This window comes from Oncorhynchus mykiss, chromosome 15, assembly GCF_013265735.2.
Source record: "Oncorhynchus mykiss isolate Arlee chromosome 15, USDA_OmykA_1.1, whole genome shotgun sequence".
NCBI lineage: Eukaryota > Metazoa > Chordata > Actinopteri > Salmoniformes > Salmonidae > Oncorhynchus > Oncorhynchus mykiss.
Genome location: NC_048579.1, coordinates 47,630,286 through 47,642,997, shown reverse-complemented (window position 1 = coordinate 47,642,997; position 12,712 = coordinate 47,630,286). Strand labels below are relative to the sequence as shown.

The window sequence follows — 12,712 nt, the reverse complement described above, 5'->3', positions numbered from 1 at the left end:
ACACAGTCAGCAAGAAAGGGCAACGTGGGACTGCAGAAGTAATTGAGTTTTTTATTTTTTATAAAGACACACTAAACACCATGACTAATGACTCTGTAACACAGCTACAGTGTGGCGTTACTGTTGCCTGAGTTTGTGGGTAAATTCTTCCTGAGAGACTCCTGCCCTTGGTAAACAGTCAGTAAAGCCCTGGGTAAATCTGGTGTGATTGTTGCTCTGCCGACATTGTGAACGAGAACCATTGATATGGTTGGAAAACCCTGGTGTTCTTACAGTGAGTGTGATTTATGACAACTGTGTGAGCTGACTGGCTTTGTGAGCCTGGCTGTGTTTTTATTTCTCCATGTTGGACTTTCATGTAAGAGAAATGGGTTTCCTTCCATTGATTTTTAACTCTGACATGCATGTTGTAAAGCATATACTCTCTGACATTTATCCTTCCTTTTAAAGTAGAGCCTACAGTGCCTTGCGAAAGTATTCGGCCCCCTTGAACTTTGCGACCTTTTGCCACATTTCAGGCTTCAATCATAAAGATATCAAACTGTATTTTTTTTGTGAAGAATCAACAACAAGTGGGACACAATCATGAAGTGGAACGACATTTATTGGATATTTCAAACTTTTTTAACAAATCAAAAACTGAAAAATTGGGCGTGCAAAATTATTCAGCCCCCTTAAGTTAATACTTTGTAGCGCCACCTTTTGCTGCGATAAAATTTTTTCCCATTCCTCCTTGCAAAACAGCTCGAGCTCAGTGAGGTTGGATGGAGAGCTTTTGTGAACAGCAGTTTTCAGTTCTTTCCACAGATTCTCGATTGGATTCAGGTCTGGACTTTGACTTGGCCATTCTAACACCTGGATATGTTTATTTTTGAACCATTCCATTGTAGACTTTGCTTTATGTTTTGGATCATTGTCTTGTTGGAAGACAAATCTCCGTCCCAGTCTCAGGTCTTTTGCAGACTCCATCAGGTTTTCTTCCAGAATGGTCCTGTATTTGGCTCCATCCATCTTCCCATCAATTTTAACCATCTTCCCTGTCCCTGCTGAAGAAAAGCAGGCCCAAACCATGATGCTGCCACCACCATGTTTGACAGTGGGGATGGTGTGTTCAGGGTGATGAGCTGTGTTGCTTTTACGCCAAACATAACGTTTTGCATTGTTGCCAAAAAGTTCAATTTTGGTTTCATCTGACCAGAGCACCTTCTTCCACATGTTTGGTGTGTCTCCCAGGTGGCTTGTGGCAAACTTTAAACGACACTTTTTATGGATATCTTTAAGAAATGTCTTTCTTCTTGCCACTCTTCCATAAAGGCCAGATTTGTGCAATATACGACTGATTGTTGTCCTATGGACAGAGTCTCCCACCTCATCTGTAGATCTCTGCAGTTCATCCAGAGTGATCATGGGCCTCTTGGCTGCATCTCTGATCAGTCTTCTCCTTGTATGAGCTGAAAGTTTAGAGGGACGGCCAGGTCTTGGTAGATTTGCAGTGGTCTGATACTCCTTCCATTTCAATATTATCGCTTACACAATGCTCCTTGGGATATTTAAAGCTTGGGAAATCTTTTTGTATCCAAATCCGGCTATAAACTTCTTCACAACAGTATCTCGGACCTGCCTGGTGTGTTTCTTGTTCTTCATGATGCTCTCTGCGCTTTTAACGGACCTCTGAGACTATCACAGTGCAGGTGCATTTATACGGAGACTTGATTACACACAGGTGGATTGTATTTATCATCATTAGTCATTTAGGTCAACATTGGATCATTCAGAGATCCTCACTGAACTTCTGGAGAGAGTTTGCTGCACTGAAAGTAAAGGGGCTGAATAATTTTGCACACCCAATTTTTCTGTTTTTGATTTGTTAAAAAAGTTTGAAATATCCAATAAATGTCGTTCCACTTCATGATTGTGTCCCACTTGTTGTTGATTCTTCACAAAAAAATACAGTTTTATATCTTTATGTTTGAAGCCTGAAATGTGGCAAAAGGTCGCAAAGTTCAAGGGGGCCGAATACTTTCGCAAGGCACTGTACATGTCTGGCATACAAGGTTACGTACATTCGACAGACAATATGGCATTGTATTTAACCACAACCTCTTTTCACCGCTCTTGTCTTTCCTATCTTTCCTCTCTCCCTCTTTCTCTCTTTCCCTCTCTCCCCGCCACTCTCTCCCCCTCCTCCAGGCGAGACTAAGACCGTGGTCCATCCCTTTGTTCCCGGTGGGGTCAGTGACGGCCAGTGGCACTCTGTCCAGCTGCACTACTACAACAAGGTAAGGCACGGCTACACCGTGTGTATCTCGTCTGTCTCGTCTGGCTTGTTTGTTGCTGTACATAGAAACAGTAAACATATGTTGAAGACAGAAATGTAAGAAGACACCCCAATGGAGAAATCTGCATATCTGTCCAAGTCACTCACCTACTCGGATAACCTGGTTTGATAACCTGGTTTGATAGTCTGTTGATATGTTGACCACCTTTTATTCTGGATTATTGAAATAAAGTGGGACCATAAAGAACATGATTGTATCAGAAAGATCTTATGAGCCATGTGTGTGTCAGAGTTCATCTTAATTGTATTACATGTGAACTGCTCAAACCAGAGGGAAACTGTGGTTTTCCCACGCTCTTTCTATAAGCCAATCTTAAGGAGGATTATTTCATATCACAGATCAAATTCACCACCAAAGGTAATCGCATATTAGACTTATACGGCAGTCAATTGCTGGGTGTTATTTTTCCACAAACTTCCCATGGCCTCGGGCCTATTGAACGACAACAGCAGACAGACAACATCTCAGCTCTATCCATTTCTGCATACAGGTCTACTCCCTACCTCAACCCTATGTTATAGACTATGCTTCTCTGAACATGTGAGAGCTTCTTAGCGCTGACTTTTAGACTCTTTTCCAACCGGTTTCCAGAAAAGCACGTCAACTGGAAGACATGTGCCTAATGTTGAAGCTTCAGAATAGCCTCGTCCATTTGTGTCACGAAAGACACGGGTTTCTTTATTTCCTGCCTGTCTTTGACTCCTACTTTCCTGGCTTCCCTAACCCGGTGTAGCAGACGTCAAATACTGCATTGTGATTGGCCGACCTCCTAGCAGGTTTCAGACCTGTGTTGGTTCTTATTGTTCTGTGTGTTGTATTGGGGGTAAAGTACCATGGAAACAGGGGAGATGAATTTCCATGCTATTGCCAGTCTGGACAGATTTCCTGTTTCTAAACCAAATCCCTCCTCTTTCTTGCTTGTTTAGTTTCTCCCAGGACTGAACCTATGCTACTAGTGTTCTGTCGGCAGCGTAAAACAAACACAATCGCTCACACAGACACATGAGTGAGCGCTAACACACACACACGCATGAGCGAGCCCACAAGTACACACACACACGTGCACACACTAGAAGTCTTCACGGATCCAATAGACCCGAAATTTCGAGATCCGACCCTGGACCCAAGCGGTTCCTAAATTGTGACTTTTGTCTTGGATCTGGGTCAGGTCTGATATCATTGCTATGGGTCTCGGGTATGTGCAACAAAAAATGTATTACAGACTGGACCCGATTGGACACGTCCTCCTTTTAACTGAATGTGTGTGAGGTGATGAGAACTGGGCAAGCTCGTTATGTGTCAGCCAATTGCAACTCAATAAAACGCACAGCGTATGTCCAGCTGAAACAGATACAGGCTGCTCGCCTCGTGTGCGCCTGCTGCTGAGGAGAGAGCCAGTGAAAGGCCTTTTCCATTGAAGTAAAATCAAGAAGAATGTCCTCGGGGACAAGTTGTAATACTGTAGTGGACAAAGATGAGAAGATCATTGGCACGGCCTTAATGGACTGTGTGCAACTCGCTATTCAGGTTTGATGCAATTTTCTAACTTTTATTTATTTATGTATTTATTATAATTAGTTTTTATCATTAATATGATTATATATGATTATTATTATTATTATTATTATTATTATTATTATTATTGCAGGCCTATTTAAGAATCTAAACCAGTTCTTTAAATAGTGTTTGCAAAAAGCGTTTTGTTTCATTTTTGTCGAGACATTTTTGTTGGCTAAATGAAGTTCCAGCTGTAATGTTGTGTTTGCCGCAATATAATGGAATTACCGGTAGGGCTACTCTCAGTCAAACCGTGAGAAGTTCAAACTGAAGAGGGCGAGATGCAAATCCTAATTGAATTATGAAACATATTAACCTGTTCGTATTTCCCCTATAAACAATGTCGACTTACTTTTGATATTACCCTAATAAAGTGAAGTCATTTTTGTACATTTTTGGTTGTGGTAGGCTATGGTTATTATAACACACACCAGCACTCCAACACGTTGAAGTTGACGAAGAATGTTTTAGACCTACCAGAGTTACGCCTTTAATCTAACAATATAATGCTTGTCTTTATAAAACAAATACTCCCATTGAAAATGTACAAATTAGCTTCCTATTTCTTTATAGCAGTAGTAGTCTATCTGAAAAGTATAAAGAAATACATGTCTGTGTTGGGAACATTGTGCCGGAATATCTCTGTCTTTTTCTCCATCTCTCTAGGGCTAGGCTTAAGCTTCTCTTACTTTATATATAAATATATATATATATTTATATTAATATCATACAGTTGACGCCTAGGCCTATATTCATGCAATGCCCTGACGCATTTATCGCTCAAATCTCCAACCGCTTAATCTCCAACAGCGTAAGGTGGACAATTATTGATTTAGGAGAGTAAAAATCTATATAACAATAGGCTATAAAGCTTTGAATATGCTACACATCGAAACACAACTAGTTGTTTTTTTGTTTTATTTGTTATAGGCAGTTTTTAAGGACATGTAAGTTGATCATTTGGTGGGTCTCCCGAGTGGTGCAGAGGTCTAAGGTGCTGCACCGCAGTGCACGAGGCATCAATACAGTCCTGGGTTCGATCCCGGGTTGTGCCATACCCGGAAGTGAGTGGGAGACCCATGAGGCGACGCCATATTGGCACAGCGTCGTCCGGGTTAGGGGAGAGTTTGGCTTCCTTGTCCCATCACGCTCTAGCCTCCTTGTGGCGGGCCGGGCGACTGCAAGCTGACCCGGTCACCAGCTGGACCGTGTTTCCTCCGGCACATTGGTGCGGCTGGCTTCCGGGTTAAGCGAGCAGTGTGTCAAAATGCAGTGCTGCTTAGCAGGGTCGTGTTTTGGAGGACGCCTTCGCCTCTCCCGAGTCCGTACGGGAGTTGTAGCGATGGGACAAGACTGTATCACGAAATTGGTCAGGAAAAGGGCGAAAAGTAAAATAAAAAATTGTGTTTATCATTTGGCCAATATCTCTAATTTATTGATGGAGCTGGCTGCTTCTCTCTCTCTTTCTACTCTCGGATATGAGAGGTATGTTTGGGTCTGCTTTTCCACAGGCCTATTTGAAACAGGTCTAACTGTTCTCGGGTTCATTCAGAACCGGTCTACGTTTACATTCCTTTTATGTATGCATGTTGGGTGGAAAAGCCTCTAGCACACACACACACACACACACACATACAGTGGGGCAAAAAAGTATTTAGTCAGCCACTAATTGTGCAAGTTCTCCCACTTAAAAAGATGAGAGGCCTGTAATTTTCATCATATGTACACTTCAACTATGACAGACAAAATGAGAAAAAGAAATCCAGAAAATCACATTGTAGGATTTTTTATGAATTTATTTGCAAATTATGGTGGAAAATAAGTATTTGGTCATAACAAAAGTTTATCTTAATACTTTGTTATATACCCTTTGTTGGCCATGACAGAGGTCAAACATTTTCTGTAAGTCTTCACAAGGTTTTCACACACTGTTGCTGGTATTTTGACCCATTCCTCCATGCAGATCTCCTCCTTTTTTAGTTTGGAGGTCAATGAGAGAGGGTCGAATCAACACAATATGTAATTGCTCATTTGCTACGCGAGGCTTATTCGATCAAATAGCACTAATGTTTAGGTTGCTTTGATATAAGTGGGCGCACATGGTATTCCGGCAGCTTTGAGAAAACTATTTTATATCAGAGTTGTGCCTGTTGTTCACATGCTTATCTGCTCTCTCATTGGCTAGAATGTCTCCACCTGATCCAACCTCCTCATGCCTTTGCCGATATTATTCCCATTGTTAGAGCGGTCAGTCCAGTATCTTGTCAGTGTATACACAATCTTTGATCACTATCATTAGCAAAAAAATCAGCTAGGTAGCTAACTTGATTCTTCTTACATGTACTACTAAAGTTAAAAAGCGCTGGATTGTTGTAAACCTACGCAAAATACATTTTCCTTCCAACATCTATTTTGCACCAGTCTCAGGCCATTCCTTTTAATAAATCCAAGTCACGTTGAGATTGACCTAATAATTCAACCTCACCTAACCTATGACCTAGCAAATCACCCTATGTATTACTGCCCCAATTGCAAGAAGTGGCACAAATAAATCACTAAAAACTAGCCTAGCATGCTTTCTACTCCTAAAACTACATTTAAACAATACATCTAAATATTTTAATGCAACTAAAACTCAATAAAAAAGAGAATCTGAATGGAAAGTAAAAATTTAAAAAATGAATAGAAATAAAAAACGAATATAAAAACACTATAATAACCTTGCTGTCCAGGAAGAGGCTACTGCAGCCAGGCACGCTGTCACCTTTATATTATACCTCACCCCAGTCACATTGAGAACAGCCAAACCTGGTCCCGACAGTCCAGATAGGATCCAGGCCTTCATCTAAAGCCAGACTAAGCTCAGAAGACCTATCACTTTCTACTTCAGAGCCTTGGAGGACTCATAAAGGGATTCCCAATGTCTGCGTTCCACCGTGACATCCTATTCCATACACAGAGCTCTGGTCAAACGTAGTGCACTTTGCTGGGAATGCGGTGCCATTTGGGACTCAGCCTAGGATATTTTTATGGCCTACTCGAGGCTTCTCAAGGCACCGGTTAGATTAAGGGTTGTCCATATCAGAGTGGAGGGGCCCAGTCACCCCAAACAGCCACTAACAGTCTGCTCCCCTTTCTCCTCAAACCATAGGTCAGAGGCCGCAAGGGGATGGGCTATGAGGGGCATTGGGCCACCATGGTAACAGACACACTTGCATTGTGCTTGGTGATTTACGGTGGTGTGTGTGGTGCTTAGACTCATGCAGGGCGGGGGCGGCCTCCCTATTGAAGATTTCACACAATAGAAGACAGAAATTCCCAATTTATTTTGGATGTGGAGTAGCGATGTCTCAAGGACAGCAAGAGGAGTTGGCACAAGAGACACACACACACACACACACACACACACACACACACACACACACACACACACACACACACACACTCAGAGCTAAAAAGGAAACACACAGAGAGAAAGGGATATTCTTGGACTGTTCAGGTTTTGATGATAATGAAGCAGGAAGTGACGTCACGTCATCTCTCAGAAGGAGGATTGTCTGGGGAGGAAGTATGTTGGATCACTGTGGTGTATTTCTGTTCTTCTCTTTTCTGTTGTAGACCACTGGATGAAGCGGCGACAGGCTGCAGGCAGGCAGGCTTTGTCTTATGATGGATGACTTTAGGCACTATGTTGAATAATGAATGTTCATTAAGGACAAGAGGTCGACAAGTGTGTGTATGTCTGTGTGTTTATTTGTAAAGGGGTCTATGTCTGGGCCTAGTGTCAGACTTGTTAATAGTTGTGGTCTGGACAGAGTAGTCTAGAGGACATGATGTTATTTACATTTTGCAGTATAACATGCTCTATTAGCCACATTCCCAGACACAGACAGGCCTAGCTAGCTCTAATAGCTAATCACACTGCTGCATCGAAGCCCTCATCTAAAACTCATACTCTGACTGAAGGAGATGGTAATAACATGGCCTTTATAGATACGAGGCTTTATTAAGCCAGGTAGGCTGTAGCCGTGTTCATTTAGTAGACAAGTCCCGTGCCATTATTTTATATTATATGATTTATAGTAAGAAGAATATAACTGAACTTAGCTGAATAAAATAGAAAGGATATTTTTCCCCTTCCAGAGAGAGAGTCCGCATATGAAGTGGCTATGTTGAGCGTAAAAGTGATCATTTGAAACAGGTCCTATATACTAGATTTAGAGTTACTTGGCAACTTTAGTTGTGAATGATACAAACCTTAGAATGACTTAGAAATCAACACATATATGGGCTCTGCATGATGAGCCTTCGGGCTGTTGAGGATTTGAGAAAGTCGCAGAAAAAGCTTGCGCTCTGTTCCTTGCCGCAGGCCGCACATACCGGGGGGGAGATGTAATCTGTATGCACTCTAATAGTGAATGGAGGCTCCTTTCCCACCAGTTGTTTTTTTCCCATCATGCCAGGTAGGCTACTCCTGTTATTTCACTCCACCCATCAACCACTGTTTGAGGTGCATGCATCCTCCCGCTACGTGAGAGGTGATATTCCCGCCCAAACCCTGTATGCCATGGGCTCTTCAACCCTGTTCCTGAAGCTACCCAGTGCTTCATTTGGGAAACCTAGTGAAATCTGTTTTCGGGAACATCGATAGTAACATCTATTTCATTTAACTGACAGCCCCTCTCTCTCTGCACGCTCGGGATATAAGTGAAGGAGAGAGCGGACGAGATGGAAACGCACTGTGGTAAGATATTCTGTCGCTAAAAGGCAATGGGTCAGCCTATTAATGCAACAGGAGTTGCAGTGATGGAACAAGACTGTAACTACCAATTGGGTAAAAAGTATTAAAAAAAACCAAAGCGCTGTTCATTTAGTTGTGTTAGGCTTTGAAACAGCGAACATGTTTTCCACTCAGTTTAAACCTGTTGTTGAATTTCTTTGTTTGATCAATCACAGCGAGGTGAGTTTTAAAAGCGTGGCACAATTTTGATGTGCTTGATGTGATGTCAGAGTGGTTAGAGGGACAATGGAGCCCTGAGTACCAGCCCATTAGAGACCCGATGGTTGTTAGCCAGTCGGGTACTACCAACCCATGTCCAGAGTGCATAAGAGGAGATTACCGTGACTCAGCAGTCACATGGAATTTTACCACCAACGAAATTTTGCTCTGCCAGGAGTACCCCTGAAGTACCCTCTCATTTTATCAGTAGGCCTATGGGCTCATGAGTCTTGTCAAGTACCCCCTGTGGATAGGCCAAGTACCCCAGGGGTCCTAGTACCCCTGGTTGGGAACCACTGGCCTAGAACCACAAGTAGTAGCACGGCAGTGACCATACGAGTTGGCTGTACACTGTATTAGCAGATCTGGGACCAGGCTAAACAAACAGGTCTAGCCTCACTGGACCTCCTGCTGGGTCATTCTCACAGCACAATACAGTGTACAGACAACTCACCCTCCCAACAGCTTTCTCTTATTAATTCAGCCATGCTAGCTCTACCAAACAGAGGAGCTAGTGTCATGTCTCTGTTTCTCTGTGTGCCTCTGCTCTACGACGGATCTTTTCTATGCAAACAGTGCAGAGAGATGACAGAGGGGAAGTGTGGTAGTGGGGATGATCCATGTACTCACAGTGAGATTTATCCCCCAACGGATAACTGGACTCTGGGGTGGGCGTTATGGGGGGGGGGGTGATCCCTAAATGTCTGAGGGGTTATATGTATGTCTTTTAGGTTAAAGCCAGTATCTATATCTCTTAGGGGAGTGTTCACAGCTGGACTCATGATCATAAACTCTGAGTGAGCTAAACTGTGTATTTTAAAATGGGAGTCATACCTGCCATAGCCATTGGTTTTGTAGGGAGATAATATTTGTGGTTCTCTAGAAGTGTAGAGGCTGATGTAATACCTGGAGTTGTATAGGAACTTCTAGTAAGACCATTTATATCTGTGCCGAGCCGAGAACATGCAGAATATTCCAGTCACTGAGATCTAAATGAGCAGAAACAATTTCTCTCAAACTTGCATACATTGTCACGCAGACACAGACAAACACACACCTACAGACCACACACGCTTACACTAGACTAGAAGATGTACTGTTGGTGCTGTTAGTCCACACACACACATACACTAGTTGCAGATCTTAACGGATCTAACACACCCCTCTCTCTCCCATGGTCTACCCAGGACAGCCTGCACCTGCTGGGGTCCAGTGGGGTGCTGGGGGTCCCTCTTTATACTGCCTGGCTGGAGCTGACACACAAGGAGGTACAGTAGCATGGCCTCTCGTGTCTTAGCTCTAGTACTGGTGTGAGTTCTAGTACTGCAAGTACTGGTGGTAGTACTAGTCTTGGGGTTAGTCGGGCTCTAGTCTGGTCTCTGGTCTGGCTCTAGTCGTGGTCTAGTCTTGCGGTGTTTCTATGGTTAGCTTGGTTCTAGTCCACAGTGTGTTATCCAACATGTTGTCGAGATGTCTCAAAGGTTTGCATGTCTTTTACAGACTTAATTCTTTAACAGAGTTACTTCACTTCTTTGCCGCAGGTTTCCGTTTGATTCTCATTAATTTTACTGTAGCTACATTTTCCTTCGCTGAAAACACAATGCTCACCCATTAAACCTGCGCGTTTGTGTTTGTCAACATCTCTGCCTCTCAACCACCTACAGGGAATCTTGCAGGTGCGCCGAGCACCATGGGATTTCACGCACCAGATTTCAGCCAATCACCAGTCAGAATTGCCCTGACACGCAGAAAGGGATCTCGTTCCCCGCTGACACTATTTTCTCTAATAGGGCTGGTCATGTGACCACGGCAGCAAATGGGAGCAGTGGGATTAAAGAGATTCTCCGGTATTGTTATATACTTTTTTAGCCAGTAGTTCTGAAAGTAGCTCTCACAAGTCAAGCTTGGTACCCGAAAATGGAGTATTGCATCACGTACGTACACCTCGTCATTGCTCTCTCACTCTGCTATGTGTGCATCTTGCTCGAATTGCTTGGGGTCTGGGCCCATGTGGGGGAAATGTAGGGGAAATGGCGCAGCACAGCTTTGCGATAAACAGTCGTTCTCAAACTAAGTATTTCGTGGCTAATTGAGGTAAGACAGTAATTTTGATTATCCATGTATGAACTACACATTGACACATTGAAGTTCAAAGCCAAAGTTCCAGAGCATGTCTTTAATATCAGCAGGTCAAAATAATCGCAAGCGATCTACCAAAGCTATTCATTTGAAAATGTTGATTACTTCTCCTTACCATTCACCTGATGATAAGACAAGACATACATTTGTTGTTTGTGTTCTAACATATGATGGTGGGGGGTCCCTTGGTTGCCGGTTTGCCTGAGTAGGTGTCCCTGTCCTATTCCTACTGTCCTATTCCAGACCAATTTTTTGTCAATGAGGGAGCCAGAGATTCCATGCAGCTCATGTAGCACGACTCCGTGTTAGAGAGTGAGGAGGGAGAACGTGGTCAGGAGAAAGAGAACTAGGGAGGGAGAGCGAATGAGAGGGAGGGCGACAAGAAGAGATTTATTATTAGTGCTGTAAACACCTGGCACCTGCCTCTGTCTTTTACTCCCCTCTCTCTCTCTCTCTCCCTTTCCTCCTTTACTCACTCTGTCCATTTCTCTTACTCATAGGCTGTGTTAATGTGTTACAGCATTCACTGCCAGACATTCTTATGGGTGTTGATGCTTTCAGTACTCCTAGGCTTGAATAAAACATGTATTGCAGTAGCCTTTCACACCCACAGTGGGGAGTTTGTAGTAAGACAGTAATCTCACAGATATTCCAACTAGCTCCAGATTCCGATAACGGGTCGCGGGATAGAGAGAAACTCTGTATCTGAAGGTTTCCTATTCCTATTGTTCGGCTCAAGGTATTCAGAGGACAATATTGCTGTCCATCTGGCATCGCCCAGAGAAAGAGCAGAGCATTGATATATGTGTGTGTGTTATAGAGATGGCATCAGGGTAACATATAGGGTTGAACGTCCGCCCCATGTCCTGTAGGAGAGAGTGCAACATTGTTACCCATTGTATATCCTGTGTGTGTGTGTGTGTGTGTGTGTGTGTGTGTGTGTGTGTGTGTGTGTGTGTGTGTGTGTGTGTGTGTGTGTGTGTGTGTGTGTGTGTAAAAATTGCCTGAATTGATGTGATAACGATAAATAGAAAGATATGTTTATAATGTTGTCCACAGTTTATTTTTTTAAATCCTTTTTTAAAATCCTTATCACAATGAACAATATCAGCAAAATGCCTGCGATAAGTGATTGGTATGGTCGCTGTCAATCATTTTATCGTCCCAGCTCTAGTGTGTGGTTTTGAGTGTGTGTGTGTGCGCGCACATGCATGCGTGTATGAATAATTGACAGCTGTAGGTTTACAGTGCCAGAGGGTAGGTGAGGTAATGGTCTAAGAACACATTGGGACGTTACAGCTACACGGACGCCCTAACCCACACACCATAGACACACATACACACCAGACCAAACGCATACACACACATTAAGCATTTGCCTTTCCCCTCCTTCCGTAGGAGCACACAAACCAAAGGATGGCAGGAGATGCAGCTTTTCCAAATATTCTGGAATTTGGAATGAGAGAGAGAAAGAGAGGGCGAGAGAGAGGCGATTGCGTTTCCTCAGTGAAACCCAAGTCTTGTCAGAGCCTTTGACTCCCGACTTCCTTCATTATGAAAATACCCCCGCTCACCCTTTCCTCTCCTCCGCTAGCAACTTCCTGCAGCGCGGGCCTGACTCACACACACACACACACACACACACACACACACACTTGAGGTAGTCCATCGTATCCCA

At 43.3% G+C, this 12,712-nt stretch overlaps 1 protein-coding gene across 5 annotated transcripts in view; it reads left to right on the top strand.

Moving 5' to 3' along the window:
- Nucleotides 1-12,712, top strand: part of celsr1a (cadherin EGF LAG seven-pass G-type receptor 1a) — a 122,847-nt gene that overhangs the window by 64,523 nt on the left and 45,612 nt on the right. For 4 of the 5 annotated variants that reach the window (XM_036944457.1, XM_036944455.1, XM_036944454.1 and 1 more), the window contains exons 7-8: nt 2,191-2,279; nt 10,083-10,163. In XM_036944457.1, the coding sequence (XP_036800352.1) occupies nt 2,191-2,279; nt 10,083-10,163 (170 nt within the window). The remainder of the gene's footprint in view (nt 1-2,190; nt 2,280-10,082; nt 10,164-12,712) is intronic. The other variant, XM_036944459.1, reaches the window with a different exon arrangement.